Source organism: Chelon labrosus, assembly GCF_963514085.1.
Source record: "Chelon labrosus genome assembly, chromosome: 10".
Classification (NCBI taxonomy): Eukaryota; Metazoa; Chordata; class Actinopteri; order Mugiliformes; family Mugilidae; genus Chelon; species Chelon labrosus.
The window spans coordinates 21950412-21968758 of NC_140360.1; the positions used below are offsets into that span (position 1 = coordinate 21950412).

The 18347-nt window shown below is 41.8% G+C and overlaps 1 protein-coding gene across 4 annotated transcripts in view; it reads right to left on the reverse strand.

The window, feature by feature from the left end:
• The window catches only part of hspg2 (heparan sulfate proteoglycan 2), an 88690-nt gene extending 73959 nt beyond the window's left edge, over positions 1 to 14731 (reverse strand). For all 4 annotated transcript variants that reach the window (XM_084553391.1, XM_084553389.1, XM_084553390.1 and 1 more), the window contains exon 1: positions 14320 to 14731. In XM_084553391.1, the coding sequence (XP_084409517.1) occupies positions 14320 to 14388 (69 nt within the window). In that variant the 5' untranslated portion in view covers positions 14389 to 14731. The remainder of the gene's footprint in view (positions 1 to 14319) is intronic.
• Between the last annotated feature and the right edge of the window lie 3616 nt (positions 14732 to 18347).

The window sequence follows — 18347 nt, forward strand, 5'->3', positions numbered from 1 at the left end:
ATTTACAGATCAAGCAGTTTTGGTCCAAACATACTGTATAATGAAGTGTACGCCATTCGTTTAAATTAGAATGACCGTTCATTTGACCTGTTCATTAAAGAGAAGGGGTTGAAAAGCTGCGCTGATTTATTTCAACCTTGGTCAAAGCGGTTGCATTCTGCAAGCTGATTACTCCGTCTACTTTTGTTTCACACTGCTCTTTACACAAAATACAGGTCAAAAGCACAAATGCATGCTTTAAAATAAATACGGTCTCATTACCAACTGAGCTTGCTAGTTAACAGTTAAGGATTTTCAAAAAGTGTAGTGATAGGCTGTTTGGGGCCCTATGAAAGAAAGGCTACTTCTTGGCATATTTTGCAATGATAACACTAAATCCCCTTAAACCTATGAAGGCCCTACAGTGCATTAATAATACCGCATAACTCCGATAGCATGCATGCATCTTGCCTAGGGGCCCCCAGAACCTAGGATTGACCCTGACTCCATGATCACATGAACACACAATGAACCTCACGCGCACAACAAATCATGTTGCTATAGCTTGCTATAGGGCGTTATGCCTCTGCGGGATATAGACGCCGTAACCTACGCACGTAGCCAACGCCAGTGTGCACTCATCAGTCTGGCTCGCTCTGTGAAAACTCAACCCAAATGCTAGTCGGCGTTGTCTTTTTTGCCAGTTGGGTTAACTGTTGTTTCTACTTCCTGCTTCACTTGCCAAAATTTCGGCGAAGATGAGCCACACAAATGTTTGTATCTTCGAACCTCCTCAGTTAACCTTTCCTCGATGTGTTAAATCTATATTGATCCATAACAATCAATTTGAAAAAGCCGGAAATAGAAAAGCAAAAATATGCTACTGCCAAGCGGACCAATCACAGCTCTTGAGGTGTGCGTCACTGCAGCGCATAGTTACATTTCTGGGGAGGTGTACGTCAGGCTGCGTAGGATCTGCCATTGTTACTGCATCATATTGACGCAGAAGCATAAACAGCACATAAGAGTACAGAGGTCCCCAACTCACCGGTCAAATAACTTAGGCTGTATCACCATTTATTTATTTATTTTTTAATAAGTCACAAACATTAATTTGGATGTGCTACTTTTTGAGTGTCCAAATACTGTCAGTTCAACAGTTGAGTTAATCTCTCTCTTAATCGATAGAATAGTTGGCCAAAACAAAGACACAGGTCGCGATTAAATCAAGTTTCCTCATAGCGGCTTCAAATAGAAAGTTCTTATAATATATATATATATATATATATATATATATATATATATATATATAGTTTGTGAGCTAATGAGTAATAAATCCACCCCTGAGCAGCTAATTAGCGCCACAAATGTTTATTGAGGCCACTCTTCGCAGACATTTACTCTACAAGCAGAGGCTTTTTAATGGTGTAAAAAGCTCTTATTGCCATTAGCCAGGAGGAGGACATAAAAGTCAGCAGTTAACCTAAAAAAGGTGGGTCAGATGAGCATTCTTTGACACATTATTCCATAATTTTAGTTGCAATGGTTTCTAGTAGGTTTGAGCCTTTCTGTGAACAAGTCTATTTTGCGACAGACATTCACTCTGAGCAGTTTGAAACGTATGTCGCAGGAGGTTCAAATCTATACCGGACACTTACGTTTGGCTTTGCGCCGACAACACAACAAACCTGAGGGCCAACATCTGACAACCATAAACAAGTCTGGAAGTATCTTCCTTTCAACGGCTGACAGACGAATTTCACCTGTCCTCATAATTCAACAACAGGCCTTAATTTGAGTGCTCACACCTACAAAGACATCTGTTCGCCAGGGGTTTATGCAATAATACAAGAAAGCAGGAGGCCTAACCTGCCCATTCATTGGAAGCAGATGTGAGGGATCTATTTCCTACTATAATAAGAGGTAATTATAGGCAAGGGTCTCTGTGTCTGTGAGAAAACACACTGAGCATGGTGGTTAATCAGCGAAGGGAACACATCGGGTATAGAAAGGAAGGCCGTGAAACTAACTGCAGCCTGCCCTATGTGTGACTCATCACTGTGCTAATGGACAAGCCAGCACAAGTCTGCTGACCTTTCAAGGAAAAAAGAGGATAATTTAGGACTCAGCTTTCTCCAGTAAGGTTACGTCGCTCCGTCTGACCTCTCTGACACTTTACAGTAAATCCATAACATGCAAGGACATGACTTTATTGCGTGAATAAGAATGCTAGAATAGCATTCAGTAATACACAGGATTAGATGTTACAATCCCTTGTGCCAAGATCCCAGGCAAAACACATTTAAAGGCCCTGTTCAACTAAGAAACCCTACCAAACCTACGGTCTTGTGATATGACAATTAACCTATAATCTACATAAACTAATTAAAAGCTGCTGGCTTGTAAGCCCATTAAGCAGCAGAGGATAATTCAAACATTGTAAAACATAAACTAACTAAACGCTGCTGGCTTGTATGGCCCGCTCAGCAGCTAACCATAGCTACCAAGCAATATGAAGACAACAGGAACCTGGCCTAAACAACAGCAGTATGCAGCATGTCATTGGGGTTTTCAAGTGGGCACCTCCTTTCACCGATGTTTCGTTAAGTTAGGCCCACGACACCTCAAGAAGGCTTAACAGTGACTTCCAGCGTCCTGGAGTCACCCCCCTCCACACCGCCACTGCACAACCCTGTTTTCCTCACCATTCGATGTCTATCAACAACTAATATAGTAACTAATAACCACGAGCCAAACAAACAAATCTACCATGATTCGCCCCGTTGATGCGGGCTGAAACACGAGCCAAACAAACAAATCTACCATGATTCGCCCCGTTGATGCGGGCTGAAACACGTAACAAACAAACAAATCTACCATGATTCGCCCCGTTGATGCGGGCTGAAACATGTAACAAACAAACAATAAAATAAAATAAATCATAATTGCTTTTACTGGCATTTTATCAAGTGATCTTTAAGGTATTCACATCATCACATTCCTGCCCAGGAGGCCAGCCGACAGCAGGATGATCCACGACTGACGATGCATGCCATCCCTTAGACTAAAAAAATAACACATACTGGTGTTTTTAATAAATGCTATAAATATTGTACTTATTGCTGTTGTTAACTATTTAAGATGTTTAAAAAGACCGAGCTCAAGGGCTAAGGTTCACCAGCCCAACCATTCATTGGAAAAATATGTGATTCATGCATCAGGCTTTAAATGCTGACTTCCTGTCACATTTTTTACATATGCACTGTAGATTCATGGGTGACATTTGAACGTGTTGAGCAATAAGACGTGGAAAAGGCAGATTTTTCTTTTTCGAAATGAGCAAACATGTCAGAAACAGGAAGCGAGACAGACCAGGTCAGCAGGGCATTTAGAATTGTTGCATTATGTTTTTAATTAGACTGGATCTATATTGCTTGTTGGTGTGTGACATTAGAAGGACAAGCTCCAACTCTGGATTGCAGCGGTGCTGACTACTCTGCAAAGACACTGCTGCAGGCCTGATCAGACCACGATCTCTGCCCGTCTGGCAGACCCATTCTAAATAACAAATATGCATGAAAAAACAACTTTCCTCCTTCATCTATCTCCCCCTTAATCGTGTTTTCCATTATTCCTGTGCTGGGAAAACCTTAATGAAACACCAGACCGAGGTTAACCATGCGCCCACAGGCAAGACTGATGTCAGTGCCAGAGAATCTGACTGCAGTCTGGTGTTTGTGCCAAATTTTCTCCCCAGTGTGCCTTCATCTCCACCCCCTGCACCCATGACAGGGTCATAATAGAGCCGCAGCAGGTGGGGCATGGTAGGAAAGACGGGGCCTCTCCGTCCTGACACAGCTGAAAGAGCATCCTCTATGTGTGCACAGCTCACATAAATCACACAAGGCCTCAGTTCGGGTGAAGAACCATTTAATTACCCCTTTTAAAGCAATAATTGCCTGACTTGGCTGGAGGTGCTGCCTGCTTGAAGACAGGGAGAAAAGTGAGGCCACTTTTTATTTGTCATGGAAAGAACATCAACGACAACCAAGGTCTCTAATTTAGAATAGAAGATTCAATACATGTACCTCGTGTAAATATAAAGAGAACCAAGAAAAAAAATCTGAAATGGATGTAGAAATTACGTGCACTTATTAAATAAAGCTGTCATGCTCGTCAGCTTCTCTTCAATAACTAAACCCTCAGTGATCTGGTATTGTAAAGATACTGCTCACTCTGAACACTATGTCTCAACTGACAACACCATCTGACTCGTGTTTCCACTAAAGTTAAATACCGATGTGTCAGAAATTAACTTGCAAATGAGAGATTTTCCAGTATATTCCTCAATATGTCATCTCTGATCAAACAGTTTCACTCATTCAAGAGTACATAAACAGAGTTTTTAAGAAGAGTATTTAGAAGACTTCTCATTCCACGGAATCAACAGATGGTTTGGGTGGAGAGAAAATTATATACAACCACTTTAGCTTGAAACCACAGAAATTCCCATTGCTTTACCAACTGCGTTACAAGGCCAACCTTCAGCTTGAATATGCCTGCCAGGTACATTCATCAAGACTCTGGGCACATGATGGATGCTTAGCTACTTTAGTCAGCATGGTAGTTAAGAAGTTTCTGTATTTATTTGAATTGAACTGGCAATACACTGCATGAACAAAGATAAAATCTGATATGCTTCACTCAGCGTTTCCCAGAAGGTGATCTGGAACAGCTTCAATAGAAGTGTATTTGAAAATAATCAAAGGACTCAGCAGTGATGGTTTCCAGTGAGAAGCTGTGATTTTAATCTGGTGAAATGCTCAACCACCAACCGGGTCCACATTCCTCTTTTATCAATAGCTTGATTTTCATTCCTGCATCTATTCACACAGAGGCGACTGTCTGGCTATTAGACTTCCATCCGATTTCCTAAAAACAATGCATTTTGGTGGCAAGGCTAAAATGAAGGCCATATCAGCATTACCACTGTTGCAACAGGCCTGGCAGGCTTTGGAATTTGCACATGCTGAGGTTTGCATGGGGCAGAGTGATACTTTAAGGGTTTTGGGGGCCGGTGTCTTTTTATCCTTTCAAAAAGCAAACATGTAAAGAATGGATTCATGCTCTAATGTAAGCTACAATTGTTAGCATATCCAGCTAACTATCTTACAGTAATACCCAGTAGCCAAGTGTTAAATCTAGGGCCATAAAGTGCATGATTAAAAAACTTAATTTGTTTTTTGTGGGTTACCAGTCACACTGAAGTAGTGAAAATGATCCAATGTGCCAACAGCAGTTCAATTGTGGTTCAATTGCTAATAATCAGAGTAAACATGAATTATATAATCGCCTTGGGCGCACCGGATGATCATGTCAGTGTTTGATCCGATTATTTCCGCCATTCCAGTCATTATTTGCATGTTTGAATTATTTGCATCATCTGAATTCTAGCCAATATGGGGTACATTGGCTAGAATTCAGATGATGTGCTGAGTATTTGGGAGAGACAGTAAACATGACACCAATGAGTAGTTCAAATGATTGTTAGAAAAAATGAACAAAGCTAGAATAGACGAGATGGAGAATTGCTATATTTCTGGCAGATTTGACGATGAACAGCAGAAACGCTTTGCACATGTTGTATTGTGACCGATGTATTGGTTACACATACATTTTATCCAATTTAATTGACATAAATGTCAGAAATCTGAACGATTCCAGTCAGGTTGAAGAAGACATACCCAATTGCTGCCTCCTGCTTAAAACCAGAGACCTATTATTTGAGAAATTTCTAGTAGTAACTCTTTCATTTTGCCTGCTAAGCTGCATGTGCAGGCCACAGTGAGCTTGACGAAACATATCACCCGTAACTAAGGGTGAAACTTTTTATTTAATTATTAGGATGCACAACTGATGCATTCAGCAATCGTTGCATTCATTTGTTATTTCTGATGCATCCACAGATCAGTGCCTTATTTATACAGCCTGAGATCAGGTGAAAGTCTGTGGGATTTGCTGTTTCATTTTTCATCAGAAAATACACTCTATGGACGAGTGTGTGTCTGAATCAAATACTTTTTTTTCCATTACAGCACAGTTTGGCAGGGAACATGCATCTTCAAAAGCAGCAAACCTGGAAGGAAAATATTTCCAACCAAGCAGTTGTACTCGGCCAAAACACACCGTGATGGACATTCTAGCTGAGAGAGAAAAAAAACAAACAACAAGGGCTTGTACTTTGGCTTAATTAAGTCCAGGGGAATTCATTAATCCTTAGTTCCAGCAGGTTACTTGCCAGCTTATAAAAACTTGTGAAACTTTTGTGCAGCTTTGCAAATGCACTCTGTGACCAGCTGACAGACGCTCCAAGTGAAGTAGATCACAACTGAGCGTCTATATCTGAACTGCATGATAAACAAAGGCTCAAGATGCAGGAGAGATGTTTAAATAAGAAAACTGCTTGTGGAGATATGAATACAGAAGGACTACAATGACTGAGGATTATGGGATTTTCAAATACAAATACACTTCAGAGAAAGAATGCATTCAAGTAGATAAAAAACAAGAGATGGGGGCTGAAAAAACACCAACTACACTGGGTTATTTCTTTCGGCATATTTAGAGCAGGACATCTGAACTGCGCACAGGAAAGCCTGAATAAACTTTCCTTCAGGGGAAGTGGGGTCCTCCTGCCCTGTAGATAATTCCAGGTTTCATTTCCCGAACAGGATGGTGACTCAGCAAGGGACAAAAGTTTCAAACCATCTCGAGCCACTGCATCAAAACAATGGACTGCTGGCAACCTCTTAACCACAATCCCATTTGCTTTCAGAAGCCTCTAAAGATATCTCCTCATGGAGCAATCCACTTGTCCAAATTGTCTTCCTTTGTTTCTGGAGCAATAGGCGGTCTGGCTGGTAGAAATGAGTTTCACAAGAGATATGATATAAATACGGCTTCACCACAGTAAGGTTAGGAGATTCGAATGACAGTAAACCTAACTGGTGAATGAAAACAGAAAATGAGCAGAAAGACGGGGGGGGGGGGGGCAGGCAGGTCAAAAAAAAAAAACAGAGAAAATTCCTCTGAGAACAAGAGAGTGTATATCAAAGAGAAAGAGTTGTTATGTCTCGTGGGACGACAGCTGACATGATAACATAGACCAGACTGGTGCAGCTCTCCTCCCATCCATGCTGAGGGCCTCTACAGCCTCTGCAGCCTGACACAGGCACACAGAGAAACGGTTTAGGAACGACTAAAAACACATGAAAGATGGCACAAGGTGTTGACCTGGCCTCCAAATTCACTAGATCCCAAACTGATCAGGTATCTGTGGGATGCACTGGAACAAGGCCCCTCCCCTCAACCCATAGGACCCAAAGGTCATTCTGTTGCCAGACACCACAGGACACCCTCAGAAGACCCATGTCCATTCTCTGATGAGTCACAACTGTTTTGGAGGCACAAGGGAGGCCTACACAATATTAGCAAGGTGGTCATAATGTTATGCCTGATCGGTGTATAATGCGAAAACATGAACATTACAGAGCTACATTTCAATACCGCCATACAAAGTTCTGATGGCCACAATATAAGCAGAGGTGCAGCTTGTCAACAGGCAAAGCAGGGAAGTGCTTGGGGCCCCAGGCCAGTAATTACAACTGATGGTTCTTTTGAGATGGACGTGTGAAGGTTAAAACACAGGGAGTGTTCAGTGTAGCACTGAATCAGTAATATTTTAGTGCAATGCCTTCAACAACAGACTTTGCTGACGCTCATACGCGTTTGATCTTTTTGTGGTAACATCCTGCGGCAAATTCAGACAGCCGTTTGTTATCATCATTTCATGTCGTTAAAGGCAGTTATTGAGGATCGCAATGATCATTTTGGATGTTTGTTTTTTCCATGGTGGGATTGTTAACTAAAATGTCTTTGTGTGTTTGAGAACGCAGTGATTTACACACTCAGAAGTCATACACACAAACATTATGGCAGACAGCAAACATAGTGTATTGAGTAGTAAATATTATATGATTTTGCCGACAGCCACAATTTACAATGATAACACACAAATATGTCGATCCTTGGTTTGAGACTGAAATCTGAAAGGGATGAAATGGCAAATATCGCAAACAGAACAGATTTTATTGATTGTACCTAGGTAGCTAACTGAGCTAACACTAGCTGAAACAACATAGTTCTTGTATTACATTTTAGCGATTATTTGTCCTATATAAGTAAATATGATAAAGAATAATCACTAGCTTTCTCATATGTGTTCATATTTCCAAACTGTGTCTTTTCAGTGGTAAACAATACAGTTTCAGGTAATGTCTTTAGCTGCCAAATACAACAAAAGAGAAAAGGTCAGTTCTAAATAAATACAGTAATACCAGCTTCCCAGCCGAGAAAACAATTGAACTGATTATCTAGTTTTCACAATTTCAAAATTTCCCGTGGTCCGTCATGAAAAACCGTAACCACCCGTGGCTTTTTCTCTTGCTTTTAAAACACACACACAAATCCCTGAATTTGTTAAGTGGGTGATTAAGCTCCCGAAGCACAGCAGGCTTGTCTTATTGCCTACAACCATTAAATAAAAGTGAGTGGAAATGGGAAGCCTGGTATTTTGCTCGGTATTTACTTTTCACTGAGCCGTTCACACCCCGGGGCCAGCAAAATTCCACCTACCAACCCTCCTTTGTGAACGTTAAGGGTTTAACAGTGGCTTAGGTGAATTAGTAGCTTACAGTACAGTCCTGCAAGAGTGGAAGGCTTCTCGTTTCACAGGTAGAGACTTGCTGCACAGTGAGAGGAAGCGGAGGCAGGGTGCTACTAGTCCGTGCACAGGTACTGAGAAATTATCACTGCTGATAAGACGCCAGGGTGGGGATTTTTCATAAGCACTTCACAGGATGTCTGGGTCAACCCTGGTTTAAAAGACAATGGTGAAATAAGAATGATAACAATCCTTTATCGTGCTTAAAGTCTTAAAGGAAACAAATCTGTTCAGCACACACGAAAATGCAGTTGGTGAAAGGGGCAGCAACCCCCATCAGAGTAGTTGTATGCTGGGAGGGACCATACAACACAAAGGAGCAGCTCCTTTAACCAAAAAGTAAAAACGACTTGACATCAATGCCCCTAGCCAAGACAATAGGGCACAGACAACGATGGAGCACCTTCAAAGGGAAAGTGCAATACAGTAAACTTAGCATTTCAATGAATCTCTAATGGTGCAGCCTGTGAAAGGAAGCCTGTGAAGATTTTGAAGAAGACTGTTTAAGATGGGGAAATCCGTCAGAGTCTGGACCAGTCTATTAGCAGGCCTTTTGTTCGTCTTTTCAGGCAGAACGACTCTTGTTAGGTTTAAAGCTCAGTCTTTCCACAGGACCGGAACTACACTTGGCATTAAAGTTGATCAAATTAGAGACGCGCACATTAAATAAAAAAATAATGACGACCCAATACCAAGCAGTCACTTTCCTCTTTGTTCAATATCCCAGTAGCTGCCTCGAGCGAACCATGAGCCCACGAGGGAAATGCCAACACATGCAGTTGCTAGCCTCAAATACTTTCTGACCGTTGCCCATATTTTACTGCTCGTGGTGACAGCGCTGTGTCCTCAAGACATCCCGTGACCTCACTATGAACCGGGCCGGTTTTATTGCACCTGTAGCTCCATGACTCGGGAATGAAGAGTGATATATAGTTTAGAATTAAGACTTAGACTTAGATAAACTTTATTGATCAACAAGGGAAATTGCTTGGTCACAGTAGCTTAGTTGCACATAAAAACACTCTTAAGAACCACAAGTGAAAGAACGATAAAATAAATAAAATATTAGTAAAATCTAGTAAAATAAAATAAAAATAGTATAAGCAAAAAAATTTACAGAATTAGCACATGAACAAATGTACACGAAATAGAGACGGAAGGATATATTTTATACTAAGGAATGATAGTAAGGTCCCGTAGTTCCCATTAACATAATGGACACTATTGCATGGAATAACATGGATGTTATCTGCTACAGAAAGGTGAGTTGTTGTGCAGCTGGACTGAGAACGGTATGAATGAAGTCCCGTGGGAGCAGAGCTGGATCAGTCTGTTGGAGAATGAGCTCTGCTGCCCCTCTATTGTAGTGGATGAGATGGATTGTCCATGACGGAGAGCAGTTTCTCCAGTGTCTCCAACTCACTGAGAATAACATGACCAGCCTTTCGGATCAGTTTGTCTGCCCTACTTATGGCCTTTGTGCTGGTACTGCTCCCCCAACTTTATTGGTCAACAAGGGAAAAGTAAGTTTCACTGAAAAAGAAGAGGCCAAGGGGCTTTTATTTAACCGTTTGAGTCTTAGATTTTTTTTTTTTTTTTACTTCAAATGTGTCCGTGAACATGCTATTTTAATGACTAATGCCAGGAAATCCTGGAAGCACTGGAAAGATGTTAGATTACAGGGCTCACTGTATACTGCAACGGAACACAATTTAGTATCTTGCTCATGGGCATATCAGTGAGGCATTCATTTGTTTGGTACACAAGAAAATTAAATTAAAATATCTTATTCTTTTTAGATGTTTTGAACTTGTTGTGCTATCTAAGGGAACATAAAAAGCAGATGTGGTAGTCAGAGATGTTTGACAGCTTATAATGTGTTACCCCCTAAAAAGGTACATTATAACGTAATATTCCCTTTATATAAAGCTTTGAAGATTTAATTACAGAGTGGCACTTGGCGTGACAGAGCCTTCAAACAGATCTGGGGATGATATGTGAGTCTGTGGTTTGAAACAAAGCCATCCACACATGAGCACTTCAGAGAGGGGAAATGTAAATGTTCGAAGAGGTGTGCGTGGAAAGAGTGGGACTCTAGTTACAACAGGCGGTACTCAGAGTATGTGCGCTCATGTCAGCACATGTACAGCGCTGCTGCTGTACCAGCCGAGGTGCAGCTGTGTTTGGAGTCGGCTCTTCTGTCCGACACGGACGCGACGTCGGGCATGAAAGCACAGCGCTACCCCAGCCAAGAGGCAAAGCAGTGTGAAAAGGCACTGGTCTGTGTGTGTCTGCGTGAAGGTGTGTCCCGGAGAAAGGGTGGGGCCATCTTTTATTCATCAAAAAGGCTTTAGGGCATCCCTGTAGTCCAAATTCCTACAGTGTGTGGCAGCACACAAATCACGCTGAACTTGAGAGAAAATATGGTTCTTTTGATAACATATATGAATTGATTGTAGTCTATTAATAATACAAAAACACAGACTGTCACTGATTGGAAACTATAAGAAAAAAAGGGACATGACTTCGGATGTGGAGATGAGACCATGATGTCAATCCATAATGGAAAAAACTCTTATTTTAGATTTTGGCAACTTTGACAATAAATTGAGACACAGTGTGTGATTATATCTATTATGAGTACATATTTGTACTTTTGATAATGCATGGAAAACAGTAGCATCCCAAATTATGGCAAAAATAAGGTTGTAAATGAAAACCAATCTAGAAACTAAATCAAAACCAACAGAAGGAATACTTCTCTGTGGGAGGCCAAAGCAGCACAAACATGAAAAGACTTAAAACAGAGAAGTGTAACGTGTCTGATCACACAGACAAATAAAAAGTGGAAAGTTCAGGAAACGGTGGAGCAGCAGCTAATCTCGGCCGTGAATAAATCACGAGGAACCCTGCTGAACTGTGAAACAGAGTCAGGTTCAGAGTCCTCACCTCTCTGACCTCTAGTCACACCTCACTGCAGAGTCAACAAATGCCAGCCTGCCGGCCTGCACTCCATATGCGCCTATGTGCTTGAAGGAGGAGGCGAGCCAGTTCAGTGCAGCATTGTCCCATCAGCCAAGATGGCCTCTCTCCTGGGGCTATAATTCAACAATGCAATGTTTACTGAACCCAGTCTTCAAGCAATTATGTGAATGGGTCTTGGGGGGGGGGGGGGGGGGGGGGGGGGGTGGACCTTCCCTACTGTTCAAACTGTGGAGTGGAGTTGGTGTTTGCACTGCTGTGCTTTGCAACTCCATGGAGTCCTCATCGACTCTGAATGGGAATTAAACACCAGGTAGCTGGAAGTAGCCTGGTAATGACAAAGCGCCACACAGAGAGACCGACCACCTCGCCTAGTGAGTCCAGCTCAGACTAAATAAATCATCACATCAAACTGTTGCTGCATATTATTTAGCCTCCAGATGAAGGAGTCGAGTTACACGCAGTGCAAAAGAGGCCATGACACACACTGCAGACTATATAGTCATAGGAATCCAAGTTGCCCCTCCCCCAACCACAGTCTACCCTCCAATTCAGTCAAGGGACACTTGTGAGAATCTATACTGGGAGGGATCTCAGTGCCAAAATTGTCAGCAGTAGTGCTCGTGGTTGGTCTGATGTCATGCACCAAAACGAAAGTCCTCTGGCCTCCAAATATGATTAATTTAGACCAGAAGCAAAGACCACTGGCCTCATCACTCCACATTCACTGGTATGAGTCAAACAGATCATTCGTTTGTCCTAAAAATGAAGCTGTGCAGGGCTTGGGTAAGTCCTCCCACTAGCACTGCTGGTCGCCCGCAGCGGGACATGAGTAAGGTTTTCTAAGGAGAGATCTCACCCATTGAGAGTTTTATTGACTTTGATTGTTTGAGTTGATGCACATGACCCTGGCATTCCAGCAGGGAGGAATGACGATCCCATAGTAACACCAGCACATGTGCTTAATTGAATCAAGAGACAGCAAGCCCGCTGTAGTTCAAAGTCATAATGCAAGAAACAGATGCTTGTGGTTCCAGATAATTCAATTACACTGGCATTGTTGGCCTAGTAGTCAATCAAGGCTGTGGTAAAAGTGTAGAGGCCATCTCCTGTTACCTTCCAGTGTCAGCACACAACAGATGATGATAGCCCTCTGTGGGCCCGGATGGCTTCTGTGGATCGATGATATTGAAGACACATAGCGCATGCCAACTTTGAAGGCGCAGGTAGTAATGCACGTTCTGCTTCAACTTCGTGCACCGACTAAAAGTGATAGATCATTTCATTTACAGGAAAAACTCGGCGCTCGATAGCGAGTCACCGCTGGATGTTAAATATACCCTGAAGTCATAAAATTTTTAACACTATAGCTTTTCCAACGTCAGGCATATCACTGCTGCCGTACTCTAGACTCAGCATGTGAAAGATTTATGTCTGCCGGCCACCGCCACGGCGTCCCATCGTTCAAAAAGGCTTCGCTTCAGATCAAATCAACACTGAGGTGTCGCAGATATCTCAGCCATGACAGCTCTGTTTATTGGAGGGCATAAAGGTGAGAGACCAGAGGAAATTTCCAGAAGGTGGGGGCGGTCTATTCTGAGCACCACCAAAGCAATGGTCATCCTCTATATGAATCACAGCGAAACTATAGAAGATCGAAGACAAAGTGGTTCTTAAACTGTAATGTCAGCATATTACTTTAGATAAAATGCCAAAGAGTGCAGCTGATCATTTTGGATTCCAGGAACTTGTGTAATTCTAGGAATGTTTTGATAAAAAAATTGAACAAGTAATCAATAGATTAATCAATAATGAAGATGGTTGGTTGCAGCCATTTATGAATAAAACCACAAGACTGAACTTAGGAAGAAATTCCCAATACAGTGAATTCTCCCATCTGTAGTAGATTTGGGATGGTAGAGAAATTAGTGAGTTTAATGTCATTATTATGATTATTTTTTTCCCCCTCTCCAAATAAACCCTCGCTTATATTCTGAAGGATCCCTGGCGGCTAAAATAAAGCAGTGAGCCCAAATGCGTGATGCCAGGAACAAGGCATTCTTCTTTTCAGATTTCTCCTCACACAGTCAAAATCTGCACACACTGGTTGCAACCGACAGACAGTGTGGGGCAAAGCAAAGTGCAGCCTGACAAAGTTTGAGGAGGTTTAGGAGCTGTGGGCTCCAGGAAGACTATGAATAGCTTGTTTCTATGGACAAACTTAGCCCGGCTTCACTCAACAGCAGCTTCTGGTTTGTCCCATTACTTTCTAAAAGCATCTTTACAGTACAGGCTGATATGTGGACGGGAATATGCTGCACAGGCCACCTGTATGTGAGCAGCCCTGCAGCAGGCAACCACAATCCACATTTACCCAACATAAATAGTCACACCAACAGATTGTTGTTGTTGTTGTTTTTTTTTTTGCATTTAATAGGTCATATGAGTTGTAAGTTTGTACTGATCTTTGTAGGGATACACGTTTTTATGGGTCAGTTAAGTGGGCGACTGAAACGTATAATCATCAGTGTGGAGTTTAAAAGTGAAAAGAAGGAGTAAATAGAAAGTTTACTTACAGTGACCAGCTGGCATGTGAGTACCAAGGAGAGGATAAGTCCACAGATCGAAGCGGTCGGAGTGCCCATTTTCCACCAACCCAGCACAGGCTGCAAATGCTGGGGGAAAAAGAAAAAAAAAACGAGGTCCTTCACTCCTCCTGGCCACTGGAGCGGTGCACCTTTTACAGACTTTTCTTCTCTGCGAACAAACCCGACTGCTCCTCTGCGTCCCACACCCGGTGGGACTTCATCAACAGGTAACACAGAGCTCCCCGCTTTTTCGCGATTGCCTGTGTGTATGTGTGGGTTTCTTTCTCTTTTGTTTTATTAAGGACGTAAAATGTCGACCCCGAAACTTGCTTCTCCTCCCGTGCGCTCCGAAAACTTGGGACTTGGAGTGAGCTGAATGCGCGCTTGCAAAGTCACTGGGAAGTCCTGTGCAGAGAGAGCAGGGCAGTGCGCTGCGAAAAAGTAAAAGGCGGAATGGAATTCAGGGAGTGCTGAAGAGAAGACAGCTAATCCCAGAGAGGGGAGACGCCACCTAGGAGACCCATGTTACACTCCTCACATGTGTATCTGATGTCCGAGTCGTCATACAAATGCACCCAGACTCTGTGGTTGAGGATGTGTTGAGATCTTTTACTTGACCAGATTTAAGAGTGCAACGCAGTCGAAATACCTCGTTGCAAGTAAAAGTCCACGCATTCAGGTTTGTGCTTGAGTAAAAAATACAATTTAAAAAAAAAAATAAAAAAATACGCATTTGGCACAATGGAGGATGTATGGATTAACATACAGTTTAATACACACTGCACCTTAAAAGATCACCATATATCACAAATTTAAAATGCAGTCTAAAGTATAGAGTAGCGTTAAAGGGAAATAGTCGAGTAAAGCACACCAAATCTGTTCTTATAACTTGAATAAATTCCATCAGTAGCCTACTGTTCATAATAAAACTGACTCTACATCAGCTTAGTGTAATAGTGAGGTTAAATACTAAATCCATTCCCTGGCTTCCACTGTAAAGCACTTTTATAACTTACAAAATACATTTTTAAAACATTACCCCAACTTTCCTCTTTGTGTGGCTCATTGTGACACACGCTATTATAAATACCAATTTGTTTCTTTGCTGCAGCTAATCCTCAGAAGATTTCTTTTTTGACTGGCTGATAAACCTGCTCCAAGTCTGTAGTCATGTTTTCATGGCCTCAAGACACGTATTTCCAAAGAACTTCGGTGGAACTCCCTGAAACTAGTTCAACTCACTCAGTGTTTATCCAACAAATCAGTGGCAGTGAAAAGCGCTTCTCATCTTTAAAAGACTGGGAATCGTTTAATTTGGTGGAAAATAGAATCATTGTAGCAGAGTTCATGAAAATGCAGCTCTCTCGCCAAACACTGTATACTTGAGCTTTAAGTGCCCTCTGCTGGAGTTATCATGGGCGTTACACAGATGACTGAAGAGACTTCTCAGTGCAATGGATGTAAAGTAGAAACTTAAGCATTGAGTAAACATAGCTATGCAGTTAACTTATCCTGCATTGTCGTCCCATTTGAGTCTTAAATATAAGCTGCATGCAGGAATACATGTGAAAACTCTTTTTACATGACTGAAATCAGTAGCACACTGGAGGTTTGTCTCCAATCATGCAACCAGCATAAAGAGAGCGCCGCATCACTCAGAGGCTTGAGAGAACAGCTGCTACCAATTAAAAGCTGAACCCTGAATAGAAAGAGAGAAGAGCTGCTCACCAAAACAGGCTAAAAGGAAGACGAGCAGGACGGGCTTATCGAGTTTGGCTTGTATGTTATGAATGACACACCTGAGGTTTTACAGTCTAATTATATACAAAGGCAATGTTCTACTTATATGTCTTACTGTGGAATAACTGAAAGAAAATGCAATATTGAAGGATGGACAGCCCAAAGGTCCCACAATAGGAAAGTATTTCCTCATCAGGGGTTTGGGACTCCTGCAAAGGCTCACATGCAAGAGACTTCAAGTTGTTTTATATATTCAGGGCTGACAAACAAAAAAAGGCCAGGAAGCAAAGGACAATTATTAAAAAAAAAGTTGAAACTACACCACTATGCTGTATTTAAATTGTATAATAGATCAGAGGATAAATGACGGGAGACTGCAGGCCCAGGGCAGGGAATGTGTTCCTGCGATCTTTAGGCCTGTCACGGACACAAGAGAGACATCCTTTCTAGCGCTGAATGGTCTTTGACTGTGAATGCATGCCAGAAGCATCTCACTGACCACAGTGGTGCGATTTGGGGACTCCTCCCTTGCCTCCCATCAGCAGAAAAGCACAGGAAAAATCGTGTCAAACTTGTTAAATAAAAATCATCTTAACCCATTATTATGGGTCCCAAAACCAAGATGCCCTTCAGCAGACTGGGATATTTCTGCATCTGCTACTCCTTTGTTGGCAGCGCAGAAGTCCACTGTGGTTCGCAAACATCATTCCTTAGTGTTTGGAGTTTACTAAAGCACACAGTTGTTTAACTAGCATGCCTATGCATTGTATAATGTTAATAGACTCCATAAGTTATGTGTATATTATTCCTTTGGCTTTCAGAGAGGCTTAAGCGCTAACACAGTTGATGGATTTTATATTGGAGTAAGAGAGCTGAATAAACTGCAAAAAGAAATAACCAACTCCATAAGCAAACATCAAGCCTTTTTTAATGAGTCTTGTGTTACTGCTGTGAGATGTCTTTATCAGGCTGGGATGGTCCTTAATGATGTAAAGTTTAAGAGTGGTATACTGTAGCACAGTGTGTGTTATCAACAGAATCCGGACAGTGCAGCTGTAGAAAACAGCTGTTACAAAGACCAGTAGATCAGCCAAAGAACATGAAATTCTCCCCCTCTCGTTGAGGGTCAACGTCCTCGGAGTGTAACGCTCATTTCCCCCCGTTTCCTTTACTTAACTCTAACATAGAAGTCATATCATTCCTTCTTAAATCACTTTACAGAGTACAAGCCAGACATTAGATTATCTACTTATGTGTTCTCAAGACAGCTATAAAAAAATGCTGTATGACGGTAAACTAAATGTATACCTATGTATATCTTGCAACTCTTATGGTGCTGGCATAGACTCACTGAAAGTAAAAACTGATCTCTGCCCCCATGGGTTTGAAAGTTTGCAGTGAAAATGAAAGAAACTGAGCATTTGGTTGTGCTTTAGATGCCTTGAGCAGTTATAGGTACCTGGGAACAAACAAAGACAATAATAAAATGTGCCTTTATATAGAGAGATTATGAAGTGTCAAATGGTCTTACAATAGAGAGGCACACCACCATCAACACATTTTCCTCCAGGACATGATCCACTGTCTCTGTTTACCAAAGGCCAGACTGGGCGTCTCTTCAAGACATGTAGCCTGTATGTGTCACACAGGCATTAGAGTCAAGACTATCTATAGCTGTTACTGGCATCCAGAAGACCGTGCTATCATTAACCAAAATAAACAAGAGATGCACGAATGCAATGCTTGGACACACACATTCAAGCACAAACACAACAGGACGGGCGAGATGAGTAGGACATCAGAATGCCATCTGGTACTAGACATGCTCAGACAGTTTACAAGCTGACGATCGATGTGAAATCTGTCTGGTCAGATGCTGCACAAGTGAAACAGTGTAAACTCATAAGGGAACATTTCAATAACTATATTACTTCAAAGATAAATTTCAAAACAAATGTTCACTCTGAAACCAATTTGTTTAAATGCATGTACATTTTTAATCTGTCCCTCAAGGGCTGACAAACTTTAAACTACTGCAGTGGCAATTTACTTAAGTTTTCAGTGACAATGGGAGACCTCCCAAGGGGGCCTACACGGGACACAACTCTGCAATATGTTGCGTGCATGGCTCTAAAAAAATGTAACTAAGATGACAGTACTCACTTTAAAATGAACAGTTAACCTTCTGGGATAGGAAAAAAAATAAAAAGAGAGAAAACGAGGAGAAAAGAGTGTAAGACAGTGGAAAGTAAAGAAGACAATGACGGACCGCTGCT